The sequence below is a fragment of the Morone saxatilis genome, unplaced genomic scaffold (assembly GCF_004916995.1).
Source record: "Morone saxatilis isolate NCDOM2014 unplaced genomic scaffold, NCSU_SB_2.0 Contig22, whole genome shotgun sequence".
NCBI lineage: Eukaryota > Metazoa > Chordata > Actinopteri > Moronidae > Morone > Morone saxatilis.
Window position 1 is genome coordinate 24,340,835 of NW_023339785.1, and position 16,625 is coordinate 24,357,459.

Below are 16,625 nucleotides of genomic sequence, written 5' to 3' on the forward strand. Positions count from 1 at the left end.
ATGTGAGCTAGCTGGCATTTTTGTCTATTATTGTGGCCTAAAACTCTTCGTCCTGTTTTATAAGGCTATAACTTGGATCTTTCATAGTTTTGCTCATCATCATTCAGTTTTGATAAAACTGGACTCGAGGGTTCCTGGAAAGAACAATGCAATGTGGTTCTAGTTATAGGGAAGGGATGCAATGTTCAGTTTCAGCTATTTGCTAATATAGAGGCTTTTAACAGCGTACAGCAGGTTAGCTGAACATGCAAATATGTCAAATTTGTCTCCAATCAGGCAAATAATTTAATATATATGGAAAAAAAAGGTTTCAAAATGGATAATAAATTAATATTTACTTGGGTTTAGATTTAGATCTTTCCCCTCTGGATATCAACAACTGCTGATTAAATCAACATTCAAACTCTCGATATTAACTGTCTCAGATCAGCCTGCTCTCACTTCCAAGTCAACAAATATATGGCAGTCTGGTCTGTGGCACTGCGCTTATGATGCTGTAGGTACCAGAGTCATTTCTGGACGTACCCAACTAGCGTAATGTTCTGATGAGCCGGAGCAAGAAAGTCAGCATATGGAGGAGACTGGGGTGGATAATGGGTCAAACAAACACAGGACTTTGTGCCTGACCAAACTGCAACCATTCAAACTAATAAAATCTGATCTCAGCAAGCTTTATTTTGAAAAGTGTAACCAGATGTTGTATATTAATTGTCGCTAACTTGACAGCGGAGCCCTGTACGTGCAAAACCGATGCTAGAGGGTCCTTGTGTAAAGTGTAGGGCCACTGACAACAGGGAGGGAGTGTGTGTGGCTCAGATCACTAGTTTCCCTTCACACACAAGTGTCTTCAGGGTCTTAGAAAGTCTAAATAATCTGAATTTTAGGCCTTAAAATGTCTTAAAAAGTCTTAAATATGATTTTCCCAGGTTTTAAAAAAATTGATTGGATTAATAGGTTAACATTACTTGTATAAAGTTGTATTTCTGTGAAAACATTTGTATTAATCACGCTGTAACAACAACAAAACAAAACCGACATGATCAATATTGATTTTCCTTCATATCTTGCATAACTTTTTTTGCCAGCATTGATGTGAATTAAATTGCATTCCATAATGCAGAAACACTGTACAAAATTACACAATTCTAGGAATTATTAGGTATTAGGTATTGTCACTGCAGTGGCAGACATCTTCTCTTGTTGAGATGTGGAAACCAGACAGCGGCAGCCAACGGACGGAGGAGAGTAAAGGAGAAAGAAACTGCCACATTTCACCCTGGGCTCCACTCACCTGTGTTGTAGTGCTTGGTGCAGTGGCGCAGGTCCTTCTCCTCTTTGAGTAAGAACTGAGGTAGCGTCAGGCCGTCAGCCACCTGCACGGCTCCCTTCTCATCCCACTCGAATATGAGGTCGTTCATGGTGTAGCCAACTGCAAGAGGGAGAGCAGGAGGTGAGGCCGTGTTCATCACTGTGTGGGTCATTTATTTCATTCTTCCCCCCCTGAGGAGGACGATGATCTTTCTGTTTCTGGTCGGGGTGCAGGGTCACCCAGTGTGAGGTCCACCCCCTGCAGGATCGGTTCACCACAAACTGTAAAATCTGTTCTACCACCCTGTTATGTGTTGATGTGAGTCCACAGCTCTGTAACTATTCAAAGGGAACTTTATATAATCATCAGTAAAATGTATGTAAGCAGAGTAACTTTAAAATAATAAAAGATAGAACAATAAAAAGATGATAATTTGTCTATATTCTCAGTTGGAGAAGCAACAGGAGGAAATAAGGAAGAATCAAATGGAGGAAAAACAGAAAGAATGTAGGAAGATATAGACTGAATGTAAGAAATAGAGAATAGAAAGGATGGAAGAAAGGGAGAAAAAAGAAGTAAAGAGTCAAAAGAAATGATGGACAAATCAAAGTGAAGAAGTTAGGAAGTATATAAAGGAGGAAAGAAAAAAGAAAGTAAAGGCACCAGGAAGAAAAATAGAATAAAGTATGTAGTATGTATGAGAGAAAGAAGAGAACGAGGAGAGAGGGAAGGATAGCAGGAAAGCAAATAGGAAAGAAAGATATTAATGATGATTTATGAGCAGATCTCATGTTGAATAAATCTGAATCTGCAAAATAAAACTCCACCTGTCAGATGAATGTAATTAAGTTTTCCCCAAAATCTAGTTGAAGAAAAGTGAAAACTCAATTATGTACCTCAAAAACTATAATTAAGTCCAACACCTACATTAAGTGACAGTTAAGGAGGATTTATAGTTGTGCATTGATGAAGTTATGGGTTACACTGAAGGCTCTATGGATGTTCTGCATTCTGTCTGCAATAACAGGTGTTAGATGAATAACAGCAGACTCAGCAGACTTGTGCAAATGTCTATAGGGCTATGACCTTTGTTGGAAAGTACCTATTTACTCAAGCAGTGTACTTTTTTGGAGGTATTTGTACTTACATTTTTCAATTTGATCCTACTTTATACTTCTTACTCCACTACATTTGTTTGACGGACTTAGTTACTAGTTACTTTGCAGATCCAGAGAAATACAAAATATAAATCAACCAATAAATGATGATGTATTATTAGAGATTCACCTTCCTAGCAGTATATATACAGTAAAAATAGCTCCACTTTTACCAGCTGCAACATTAAATTGATGGACATGTTTTAAAATTTTGAATGCTTGTAACAGAATTCTCCCACTGTATAATTACTACTATTACCTAAGTAAAAGATATGACTACTTCTTCACGGACTCTGTGAGACCCTGGGGCAGACCGCTGCTTTGAGAACATTTCACAAAAGGGAAAATCACATTTTGACTGTAACAATATTAATTGTAAGGTTAAAAATGTGAATGTCACTGAGTCAGACACTGACATTATGAAGTGTTTCAGTGTCTGTCGCTTCCTTTAACATCAGAACTGACACCAAATATCAGTGTGGTACGTATTGTTCTTTCTTTTATGATGTCTGACCCTTTGACATACAGAACTCTTTGAACTTCAGCTTCACTTTCTGTGATTCCTCTCACGTCTGTTCAAAGAATGAAAAGGCCACAGAGAAATCTATATCATATCTCTCACCCTGCCAGCTGCTGATCGACTGATGCTCTCCCTGTACCCCTGTGTGTGTGTGTGTGTGTGTAATTACTCACAGCTCTCCAGTTGCATGATGCAGGTCTGGACGTCCATAGGGAAGTTCTTCAGATCCATGGGACAGGCCAGGATCAGTGTTATTCTGCAAACACACACACACACAGAGAAACACATCACTTAGTACTAAGAGGATTATCCCGAGCTTTATCAGTGTTGCTCAACCAGCCAGCGACAGGCCACAGAACTGAACAGTGACACATCAGGACGTGTTAGAAATTGATTAAAATGAATGGGTTTTTTGGGGGGAATTTGGCCGTTGTTATCCAGGCTGACTTGTAATATGTTCAACAATAGCTTCCTTCAATCAATTACTGGCATTGCTAGCAGCCATTTACATTATATAAACATTTAATTTTATGCTCACATAAAAAGCATTACAGAACATAAAAACGGCTCTTGTTATGGCATTTTATAAAACTTTTCTGATACTTTTAAAGGGCAAATCTAAGGTTAAATCAGGTGATCCAACCAAATAAGTACTTTGTGTGTACTAAATTTCTCTGTGCCATATAGAGCTCCATTGTGGTCCAAAAATTTGAACATGAACACACACACACACAATGTAGTTTATTTTGACTCACTGCTTCCTATCTTAAGTTAAGATAATCTTCTTATTATAAAAGCAATTCCACCTATGTCAGACCTCGTATCTTATCTTAACTTGAAGATCCCCTCCAGCTGCATATTAAGACATACAGTATATACAAATACTCTGCTTGGAACAATAATGCATCTCTTTTTCTGCAAAAAGTATAATTTCAACATTAAAATCCTTAAAAAGACATCTTCTTCTACCTAATAAAAGGTCCTGCTGGACACAAAATGTCTCCATTCTCAGTGTATGTGCACTTATGTTTCATCACACTTGTATCAGTTCATTGTCATCAGTGGTGCTGCCATTTGTGGCATTTATTTTGAATTTAGGACAGTGTCTATTCTAATTTAGGATTCCTAACTTCTGTAAATTCTGCCAAATTCCTACAAGATAGGATTTCTTTCTGAAATGCACTCAGAAAACATCTTGCTGTTATATCAAATATCCTAAATGTCATCTTAAACAGAGATAACGTGGATTAATTCGCTGCTGAAAATAGTCCACAAGACATGAACTATTCATTCCTCTTTTCCTGTTAAAAACTACAGTGACCAGCTTAATTAATGTATATTATTAACCTCTATAGGAACCAGTGGGCTTGGGGCTGAGTGACACAAACCAGGAAGGGGGAGTTGTAAAGTACGGAGGGAAGGCTTAGGACATCTTAGTTTTGGGCTTCTCATTGGATAATAACAATAACAACATCAACAAGAATAACAAAAATACAGAACATTGCCAATCTCGTTCTTTAATTATTTAATCAAAAAGATAATCAATATAAACTGGTTGCAGCCTGAAAAGGAGATGGATTCTTTTGAGTAACTTCCCCAACACAGATTATTATAATTGGGAAACCTGAAGAAAATGCCAACAGGAATTAGAGGTCACTGCAAACCTCAGCACGTCTTCTTCTCTGCTGGAGGACTAACAGGATGAAAACCTGTAGCTGAGCAGGCGTGCAGCAACATGGGAATGAATCTTGTTTCATGCAAGGCTGATCCGTGAAACTCCGAAAATTAAAATGTTGGGGGCAGCCGGTCCCGTGTCGTGGTGATACATTCGTTTTCTGAGTCTCAGGCGCAAAAATTAATTACTGCTGTCACATGAAGGGAATGTATCTCTGCAGAAGTCAACATTTCCCAGAAATTAATGAAAAAAAGCTATTTTATAACTGATATGATGCATTACTGAAATTAAAGACTTTCATTTTAAAATGAGATATCTAGCATTTGAAAAATAAAATCCATTCTCAGACATTATTACTGCTTCACTCTACCCATTAGACCTCAATTTTTACTGCTATAAAATGAATTGCATTTTTGGAGTTGTGGAATTAGGCAGAAGATGTAACCATCTGTGTTTTCAAAATAAACTGAACCAATTATCATTATATTAATTTTCAATTACTCAATATATTGTGTAATCTGCAAAACGTCAACACAAAACAGAAAAGAAAACAGCAAATCTAGTTTTATGTCTGCTAATTTGTGAATTTTTAAGTTTCAACTGAAAAGAAATGGTACTTCTACTTTATAATTGAGCTAAACAATTATTAATAAGCCAATAGATTCAGCACTAATACCCATATAATATATGCATATATATATATATATATATACATAGATATATATATTTAATTGCTGTTCTGGAGCTTTCGATCATATCACATGAATTTGCCCAGTTGTTGCATGAATTATGAAACTCAACTTTTAAGCAAGCTTTTAAACATGGATGATAAGTCCTTAAAGTGCTCAAGTTTTAAAGTTTAAACATCTACAAAATCTGTCTGCTGATGAAGACCATGTGACACAAATGAAAGCTCCAGAACAGATAGTGAATGGATCTGGCGGAGCGATTGTTTTCCTAGCTGTTTTTTTCTATGTTAAGAATGAACTTTTAACCTCAATATGACCAAATATTCTTTATTATCCATCTTAAACACACATTTTATAACGGCTAACAGCCAGGCGATCTGATTGGTGGATTCTCCTACAGCACTGTATATTGCTTTGATATGCTTAGGTATATGCTGTGGTAATCAGGGAGCTGTCATATACTAGTGAAAACCACCTCTAACTAAATGCTATAGTCAATAGTGTTAATTTCACTAAGAAACGCTAAAAACAACAAAACAACTCCAGCTCCAGTTTAATTGGTGCAGAGTTGGAGCTGTCGACAGCTTGTCGTGATGTGCAGGAGGTGATTTCGCTGCACACACTCTGTTCATTCTGTTCTGCTCTAACAGGACACTGCCGCTACAACACACACGTCCAGTCCAGCCTGATGTACCAAATAAACTTTGCCTCGTCTGCACATTGTTATAAGTCCCTGACAGGATGCTGAATATGTATTACACACACGATGTGGCCTCTACAGATGTCCCACTTTCTCAGAAAGAAGATTCAGCTCTGTGGTTTTCTGTCTGCCGCATCGTGACACCTAAATGCCAAATGCTGACAAAGTTAGTGCCTTGCTTGATACTCCTACCAGATTTTTTTTTTAGACATTTGTCCCAGGCAAGCAATTCTCATTGGATTGAATAGTCATGATGGCGTATCTACGGCGAGCTGTGGACTACATCTGGAGCCTTATTTAGTTTGACTATACAGCATTCATTCTGGCAAACTGTCACCATTAAAAGTATGCTGAATTAGCTTGTAGCAGCTCCTGTCTGTGCTGTATGCAAGGATGTAAAACTACCACTGGATTATTTTGATACTGAAACTAGTGTGGTTTATTTGTGATCGACATCAGAGAAAGATTGTGATGCAAATGATGTTAACCAGACTGCTGAGTGGTGGTTTAACATGGCAGACTGTAGAAGAGGAACCGCTCTCACTATAGATATATTTTATACCCCGGACCTTTATTTATCCTAAAATAAGGTATCATGGCGTTTTGGTTTTGCAGTATTTCCTCTTTCTTTTAGAGACAACAAACTTTTCTTTTCCAAAATACATGATGCATTTTGTGATATAATTTTTGAAATCAAAGACTCATACATTTTCCTTTTGATAAAGCGCCCTACATGCACAAATGGGACCACATATCATTTCAGAGCATTTTGTTTTGAAGTACAGCAGGAGATTGGACTACATATGCATCTGGTCGTCCAATCTCAGAAAGTTTACTTTCATCTTGGAGGAGACACAGCCATCGGTCCTCGTACTGCTCTCCTGTTGAGCGATAAACATCAAAAAAAGAGTAAACAACATTTACAAGACCCACTTTTCCCCCCACCCCTCCTCCAGGGCGGTTTAATATCCCGAGCTGCCTCGTCGCCTCCGAGATCAAGCTGATCAACGGAGGGTTCATTCTGATGGTGTCAAGTTAAAAAATGAAAACGACAGAGGAGGAGCGCAGGGGTTCATCCCTTTTCTGACGATATTTATGAAGGGCCAATCTCACTCCTCCTCCTGTCGGACATGAAGGTGAAAACTGAGGTTGATAACGGATCAGGCTTGCTGCTGGAATACTAACAGGCTGAGTAGATTACCATGGCTGCTGCAGCACTTTCTCATTCGGCCCTGAGCAGAGGCAATAAAAGTGATGAAGAGGAGGAGGAGGAGGAGACACCGGCAGGCTAAAAGGTTTGTCGGCGCAAGGCGGCTGTAACTCTGACAGCCTTGAATGGGATGTCTTGGAGATACAAAGAAAAGAAGGGAGGAAGTAGAGCTCTGGAGGAAATAAAAACCTCCAACTTTGACGCAATAATAGCACGCCAAAGCAGAGGATGAAGGCCTCTGGAATGCAATAAACAGGAAGTCAGTCGCTTTCTATCTTCTATCAGGGTTTTATAACTGATTGTTTCAATATAACCTCCAAACTCATAACCCGTTCTCCTTTCTGTTCTGCTATGACTCAGAACTTTACTGCTATATCTCTTTTAAATGATCACTAAACAGTTATATTATACATATAAACACATACATATGTACACACCTGTATTAAGGTATTTTTATTCGAGTTAATTATATTATTGCACTTGAATTAGTGTTTATATGAGAAGGAGACGCTGCAAATTCAATCAAGCACATGTTTCACGGGATTTGCTGCACATGCCGTAAGGTATTATCAATCTCTAAAATAATAGTTTTTTAGGAAAAGAAAAACAGATTTTTGTGGTTACATGTTATGCATTTGAAATAAATAGAGTAAGTAAAGTAAAGTAAAGTTAGAGGAGTAATTATAGGTATCTATAGGGTTACAGAAGTGCCAATCTTTTTCTCACAGGCAATTTTAGGATAACTTCAGGGATTGGATGGAAACAACTGTGTTAGAAAATAGCTGGTTCTTTTTTATTAAAAAGTCAAAGGTAAGAGCTTGAGGACATAAAAAAATGAAGAAACAGAAATCAGTTATTACCCCCGAGGTCAATCTTGAGTAAATTGCTAACGGTGAGCTAGATATAAACACATGTAGAAACCTGATTTCACTGCTGCTCAAATTCATGCCTCGGACTTCTTCATGGCAATGTTTGCAGAGCCTCATGGCAATCAAAGTATTTAGAGCCATCCATCATAGAAAACTGACAGAAAACAAGAGCTAAATGCTAACGTCAGCATGCTAACATGCTCCCAATGACAAAGCTAAAATGCTGATGCGAAGCAGGTACAATGTTTACCATATTTATCATTTCAGTTTAGTGTGTTAGCATGCTAATATTTGCTAATTGGCACTTAACACAATGTACAGCTGAGGCTGATGGGAATGTAATACGTTTAGCAGGTATTTGCTCATAACCGTATTGGACGAATAAACATTTCTAACCTGATGATGGTGCTAAATGAAAAGTCAGGGGATCATCTAAACGAGTGGAGGGAAAGTGGTGGACTCAGATAGAAAGTTGAAATAATTATACCTTATGGCCATAATGTAAACCTATACTAATGTTAAATTATCCAGGAGACTGTTGTTGAGGAACATTGATAATATATATTATTTTTAGAATTTACAGCTAGCAATATATTTTTAGAACTGCCTACTCCTCCCATTTTGTAGCTCTACTGCTATTATTGTGGGCCCTGCACTTAAACATTTTCAACCCTGATCAGAATATCTTTCTTATTCTATGAAGCTGTGTTCTTTGTCGTACTTTTCTAAACAGTACCAACAAGGATGTATTGGAGTATATAAATATTATATGTCAAAATTTGTATATACTTAAACCGAGTGAAATGATAGCTTTAGGATGTATCCATGCTGCAGATAATAACCAGTCTTTTTTCACAGTTGGAATCTAAAACGTCACATTCCTCCACTTACCGTATGCTGTAGAGCACGTTGCCGTTTTTAGAGATGCGCAGCAGCTTGTTGTCGGTGGTGACCTCGTGGAAGTTGGCCCCCTTCTCGTTGGCAAAGAACAAGTCAGGTTTCCAGATGGAGTCCAACATAGAGGGATCGAGGTCCAGCGAGTCATCGGGGTACTCGCTGTAGGCCAGCCGAGGGTCGTTCCACTGCTGTCGCAAGAAGATGTTCACTCTGTAGTCCTGAGAGGAGACAGAAAAGACAAACGACACAGAGGTGTTAAAAATGTCTCTCCATGTTTTCTGCAGCTATGGATGGATGGATGATCACACAGACATGCACAGAGCCCCCTGTGCTTGAAAAGCTTTTTTTAAATTCTCAGTAACTTTTACACTGTGAAAGAATGAATTTTAGCATCCAGCTTCCCACTGCTGTCTAAAGATTTAAACAGAAGATTTGGAACAATTACATGCAAATGGAACAAAAATGTATCAAATATATCTTGTTTAAGATATTAACAAATTATGAAACACACATTTGGATGTGGATGGTATCAATCAATCAGTCAATCATGGATGGTAGAAGGCTTCAATCACAAACAGCAGTCTGTGTTGTCAGTCACCCTGACCTTGTCTCTAAAGGACAACACGCAGTAGTGGTGAGGGATGCATGTCAAAACACCAGCACTCGTCGTTTTCTATGCAAGACCACAATCTAATTGCATGCTCTATTGTGGTCCTATTTCCCGGCAGTGATACGCATCAACTAGTCAGAAAAGCAGCAGTTTTATTACAAGTGCCTCACAGATCGGCACATCTCGGCTACTGCACCTCGACGGATTCTTTTGTCCTCATGTCCTGCTCGATGTGTGTGTGGATCTACAACGAAGTCACTCTACTTACACCTTATTCTCACAATCACAAACATAAGCATAGGTCAGTCTCATTTTACATGGTGATACTGACCACTGAATGTTTTATCTGAATGTGCTCTGTGCAATAGCAACAGTGCTGGTGTTGGTCAGTAAGCAATAGAGATTGCTAATCAAGGATTGCTCCAAAATCGCCAGTTGACATTCACGTTTTATGCATCAATAGATGGAGAGATGAATGATAAAAAATTGTGATGTAACTTGTGTTTCTGAATTCATTCAGCTGTTCAGTGGTGGAGTGGTAAAGCCTCATATGAGGGCTCAACAATAAGGGTGCACTTCAGGCTAGTAAATCTAACAGCTTACGTGTCTGATCGGGCAAGTGGTAAAAAAGAATGAAACACGTTGTTTTATCCCAGAGCGGATGATGAAAGTAGTTGTGAGTGAGTTGGGAGTGAGCCATCTCGCTTCCTTCCCTACTCATCTCTAGTGAGAACTGCACATGCGCATTACCGCTCAGGCACTCGTGAAAAATTGGCTGCAGGTAAAGAAAAAGTGCAGCTCTTAGAAACAACAGTTGAGTTGAGAAGTGTTAGAGGATGTAAACAAAACTTCAACTACGTATTGCGCAGGGTACCGTAAAGTTTGAGGGCAAGGCAGATCAAATTGTATAGTTTTTCAAAAGCATGTCAACTTTCTGAAAATGTTGAACCGACAGCATCTTGCCTTGCAGACAAGAGGGCCTCCTTGTTATTTGACTAATAAATAAAATAATTTGTATAGGGGCAAGTAAAAACTGACTTCAGCCCGACTGGAAAAACGTTGAACCCTGCTTATATGCAGAAATACATTTTTAAACACTGACTCACAAATGTGAATTTGTGCTTCAATATAGGCTCAAGAACAAGTTGGATTTCTGTAAAGATTCGACAATCATAAAAAAAAGATATATATCAGAGAGGAAGAAACAAGGAGAACAACTTCTACACCAACAGGAGGGACCTGCTTTGCTCTTTCGTGTCTCGTAAAATCTTATACTACCATTATCATCTCTACTGCTCTCTGCACGTACGACTACCACAGCTGCATGCTCTTGAGGTCCAAAGTCACTCTGAGGCAGGCAAGGTTGATTCAGCAGAGAGAATACATAACAACAAAACAGCAATTGTTATAAAGCATACATCCTAGAAACACCCCGAACAGACGGATGTCAAACGTATTCGCAAGGAGATGTTCCCTTTATAAAAAAAAAAGAAAGATGAGAGAAATTGTGGAAAAAAGGCTCGTCAAGGGTCACTGCACTGCTGACTCAAGATGCTGTAACTCCATACGGAGGATTGGATAGACAGATACCGGTAGATGTAGAGATGGAGTGATGGACAGGATTTTGCGGATGGATGAGCAGGTGGTTATGGGTCTTCATCCATATGTCATTTTCTCCTTGAATGTAAGAGATTTTACTGATCATGGGAAGCTGTGGCCTCGAGCAATATGTGAGCCAATGTGCAGCCTCAGCTCCTCCTCAGCCTTGAAGACCACAGTCGACCCAGCTTTTAGCTTTTTTGACTCTATATTCTTATTTTTCTGCTTGTTCTTGGGCTTGTGTTCACTGATGTTTGATGGATAAAACACTTTATTAATTTAAGGTTTGGTTTTAAAGGTGCTACAGTTATTTTCACAAAAAAGCAACAACTTAAAAAAATAAAAAATCTGTAAAATCATGCAAAAAAATGAAGTTGCCACAAATAGAGGGGTATATGGACAGGCAGATGGATGTGTGGAGAGCTGTTACAAAGCTGGGGGGCAGCTGAAGGTCATTCAGCTGCTGCTCCCTCTTTAGTCTTACACAGGGAGATGGAGAGATATTGTTGGAAGACAGTCAGAGGGATAGATGAACAGAAGATAGAAAGCTGGAGTGTTTTAAAGATGAAGCCTGTAGGCTGGGATTCTGGCTGGGTAGGCATGCATTCACAAGTTACAGAGCCTTCGAAGGACAGATACAGAGTAATTCTGTTGGGTTTTGGGGTTATAAGGAGGATGGATTTCTCAGGCACAAAGAATATAGCCTTTACTTCATGACTTCAAATAAGGAACATATCCAAAGCAGAAGTGTATGACGTGTCCTAAATCTAACCCTAACCCTAACACTAAGACTGGGGAACAAAGGACCCTGTAGACATATGATCCTGGGTACATGGCAGCATGGGACCCTGGAAACATATGACCCTGGAAGCATAGGGCTTAAGTTCTGTTACCACATAAACCTAACTCTACCCTTAATCCTAACCGTAGGACTGGGGAACATAGGACCCTGAAAACATAGGACCCTGGGAACATGGCAAAAAAAATGGCCTATTTTAGCACAACTAAACCCTTTTCTTTACTGCCTCCGAAGTGCAAGGCATCTAGGATTAAACCCAGATGTAATACACAGTATGTCATGTACAAGACTATAGTCGAAAGTTTGACTTTTGACTGCTGATCTTTGCTTTACTGATCTGAATCAAAGATTCAGAGATTCAGGAGTTGAGTTTTGGTTTTAAAAGGTTTCATCCAGCTGCAATAGGAGCCGACCTGAGGTTAAATCCAGAGTGCACCTTCAACGTGCGGCTTTTAGACCTTGAGCCTCCACTGTTTAACTGAAAGAGGAAGATCAATACTCCTACAGGTCTGACTGTGTGTATGTACTCTTGCACTTCTATCTTTGTGAGGACAAGTTTGAGTTTTACAGCTTCAGAACAGAATTTCAAATATCGTACAGTCAGACAAAATGACTCATATTGTGCTGGCCTACCAATGGAAAAAAATATTTGTTTTGTATCATGTAGTACTGCTGTCATTTCAACTAACTATTACTATAACTATTATATTAAATGTACTGCATTTTTGTTTATTAGTAAGACACATTGAGTTTTTCTCAGCTTAGATATTTGGTTTGAAAATGATGAAGAACGCTAAATGAAACCAGAAACTCTAATCATTGTAACTTCAAAGGTTTTACAGTACTGGGCAAAGTTGATTTTACTGCAGACTTTAAGTACAAATAATTACACTTTTAGTGTATAGAACTTAAATTGTTACTTCCAATCTGTTAGCATTCAAGTCAGTTTCGCTCAAACGAATAGTTTAGTAGTTTCTTCATTATCAGCTTTTCTGGATTAAAAGAAATACTTAGTTATGAATGGACTGTTGTCATGCATAGAAAAACGTCTTAGAAACTAAGGCTGAGTGCTGGTAGTAAACAAGACTCAACCCATGGCCTCCTGTGTCAGAGTCTAGTTGACCCAATCCATTCCCGACCTCCTCCTTCGGAGGGTTCGATTGTGTAACAACACAACACTACTTCTTCTTTTGCTACTTCGAGAGGGCAGTTAACTCAACAGGTCCTCCAAATTGTAATTGCATTTTCTAAACTGATGCCCCCATCTGAAGGATATTTCTTCTGTGCCTTCAAAAACCATTACAAATCACTGTTGAAAAATAAATCTGTTTTAGGTTATGACAACACTATGGTTAAGGTTCGGTTGGGTTCAAACAACTTGGTTGGGGTTAGGGAAAGGATGCAAGGACGAGATCGTTTTGATGGTTTTCTGAAATGACTGCCGTTTATCTTGGGGGGACAGTCTCAAGTAATTTCACTCAAAAGTGCAAGAGGTCAGGGGAACAAAAACATAAAAACTTAAAAACTCAGTAAAAACAAAGCACCAATGGTGTCATTTTTCTATAGTGAGAACAGACATTGTGTCCCTCCTCACCTCTTCAAAGGGTTGTTTTGAGGGTTAGAGGTAGAATTAGTTTAGTTTAGAATTAAGAATCGATCCAGGGAGAATATATTAACTGTCGCTCCCTCACCACTTTATTGTATAACCTCCACTGCCCGTTCTCCATTCCCTGTTTCACAATCAGAGATGGAGTGTCTTTATTCAGCGTGGGGTGGCATTTAGCTCACTCTTCCATCCCCCTAATTGTCAATTATTCTCAGAATATGGAGCTCGGCCACTTCGGCCAGGCTGGAGCCATCATTAAGCTGCGTGGCGTAGCAGAAAAGCATCACAGGGACGATGTACGGCCATGCCAGCAGCCCCAACGGGTGGCATTTAAAGGAGCAATCAGCCACGGTGCTGCATGTGTGTGTGTGTGAAATAGTCACATGGCAGTCAGCTACAGTGAGACTCCTCAGCCGTTTATCACTGTTTATTAGACTGAATATCTCACATGAAACAAATGAGCTTGACCTTTCATGAATGAGTCGCCTTTTTTTCTGCTGGAGAATATGATAAATAACCTGAAATGGCGCAGAGATGAGGAGTGTCTGTAGATGGAGAGAGGGAACGAGGGAATACAGAGGAGAGGTGCGAGCCCAAGCCAGGATCATAAGTCATAAACCCGCCTGCGGTTTGACAGCAGCTTGGAAAGGGCAAAAGTCGAGCAGAAATGGCCTTGATAGAGTCGCTAAAGACCAAGATATTTATGAAACCAGTGGTCACACAAGTCTGACTCTTTACAAAGCTAATGGTTGTGATGTTGGTGAACTTTTTAGCACCTGCATCAGTACTTCTCTAGACTCTCGGACTTGGTGGAAAAAGCAGACTGAGTATTCAGTCCCTCATGTGAGGAAGGCTTACAAAAATACTAGAATGAATAGCCGTAGATTTAGGGAGGGGTCCATGGAGAATTACTATGTACAAGGTCCAGAATTTGCTCTTCTGAGTGCCATTCTAATGAAACAGGTTAGTGCATTAGTATAAAAAAAACTGTATGTGTATGTGTTTATGAATCAGCTAACAAGCTAGCAAACTATAAATCAAACTATAAATCCCTTGTAGTGACAATGCCTGCAAATTCATATATTATAATTCATTCTCGGGAAATGTTTTTCAGCACAGTATTCTATGAATTAAACTCCATCTTGGACATTTCCTCTGTTTCCAATTTGTTTAAAAAGAAGAATATGTATTTTTTTTGCACACATTTTTAAGATTTAATGACAACATGAGCTTTTTTAACACTTGGATTACACATTGCACCTAATTCAAATTGTCAAAATACCCTTTCATCTACATTCAGATCACACATTGTAGCTTTAATTCTTTTTTTTATTAACAAACTGGTCAGCTTGCGGAAGCCTTCTGGTCAATAAAACCTCAGCTTCATCCGTCAGAGGCTCCTCGTGGCTGCAGATGAATGCACATTGAATGCATTAAAATGGGGCATTGACTGTGCTGCATTCTAAGATTCAAATGAGGGGGATATAATTTGAGGATGTGAGTTAATGATTTCAGGGAATGATTTAGAATTTGAGTGAATGGATGACTAATTTACGGTTTATTAAAAAATGTTGACACTGAGGAGGCTCCGTGCTGAACACTTCCTCCTCCTGAGGATGGAGGGAAAGTGCTGTAGGACGTCGGCATATGTGGAGTAAAAAATGGGACTTCTACCACGTCTGTAGGTTCATACTCATGGTTTAATATCCCGACATAAGGCCGTTGGACTGTTAAGTGCTACCCTGAAATTACCATCCACCACCGTGACGCTGCTATGAAACCATTAGCAGAGGAAATGCTGTACTTACACAATACCAAACTCATTTCAGCATGTATTAAACTCAGGCAGTAAACCATGCATGAGGGACTGCAATCTTCCTCCTCCTCTTCTTCTTCTCCCTCCTCCAAAAACAACAAAAACAAACTACAGAAACAGCAACAGCCATATTCTAATTCCACGCCTGTCATAACATCCTGCCGGCTCCCTGGATGCTGCTCAGGTAGGAAGAGGAGGTAGGAGGTTACGGAGGCTCACACATTATGGCAGCACATCTGCTGTGCTCAGACAACATTGCACTGAGAGGAAATGCTGTTTTCATTGTGTGGCCTCAAAAAAAGCCACAACACCAGCACCAGCAGCAGCACTGTGGGATGTCAAATCAATTTACAGGCAAACAGCAAACTTCTCCCAGGAAGTTGAGGTGATTTTGGTAATTTACACGTTTGACCGTTCAACAAGCACTAATGCAATTCAACCGGCTTAGTGAAAGAGTTGTATGTTAAAAAACAGCTGTTTCTTCAAACCACACTCCACACACTGGAGCTGCACATTACAGATGCAACCTTCAATTTGATGAAATTACGCTTTTGTGCCAACACCGTTTTATTCAAGAACATGCAAGAAGTGATAAATGACTGAAAACTAGAAAATGATCCTTTTGTGGATATCTGGGGAAAAAAGCAAATCTAAGAGGCAAAAAGCTACTGTACATCAAAGGAGGACAATTGGCAGCAATTACATATCGACATGAATGTGATTTTCTGATTGTGAAGATAGCTGACAGTGATACAGTAACAGAAATATTGTCTCCATTTTCTTTCTTCTCTTTTAGATTTCTTTAATTGACCATTAAAACTGCATTATATTACTATTGTTTTCAGTAACAGTACCAGACTGCTCCAGATGGTTCGTTACATACAACAATTTGGGAAGCTGTCGTTTGGGAAAGGGCAGGCGCCTTCGAAATATGGATGAGCCATCTGTCTATCACAGGCGAACTTCAACCAATCAGATCTAAGACCTATGTAACATAATCAAATTCTTACCAAAGCCAAGAGCAAAAGCATGTTTTCCATCGAGCAAAGCCTTCAGTGCCATTCTTTGCTCTTTTTCAATGAAGAAATACTCTCCAGTTCAAAAGCTAGCAGAATCCATGCTAACCTCTTTAGCAGCTGCCATTGTTGTTTTCAAGTAAACAGTCACTT

The 16,625-nt window shown here is 39.2% G+C and overlaps 1 protein-coding gene and 1 long non-coding RNA gene across 2 annotated transcripts in view; both read right to left on the bottom strand.

Annotated features, from left to right (window-relative positions):
* The window catches only part of LOC118333375, a 598,798-nt gene that overhangs the window by 374,624 nt on the left and 207,549 nt on the right, over positions 1-16,625 (bottom strand). The window lies entirely within an intron of this gene.
* The window catches only part of glra1 (glycine receptor, alpha 1), a 112,002-nt gene that overhangs the window by 35,320 nt on the left and 60,057 nt on the right, over positions 1-16,625 (bottom strand). The window contains exons 6-8 of the mRNA XM_035668975.1: positions 9,021-9,244; positions 3,160-3,242; positions 1,292-1,429 (exon numbers count right to left, since the gene is read on the bottom strand). Coding sequence (XP_035524868.1) covers positions 1,292-1,429; positions 3,160-3,242; positions 9,021-9,244 — 445 coding nt within the window. The remainder of the gene's footprint in view (positions 1-1,291; positions 1,430-3,159; positions 3,243-9,020; positions 9,245-16,625) is intronic.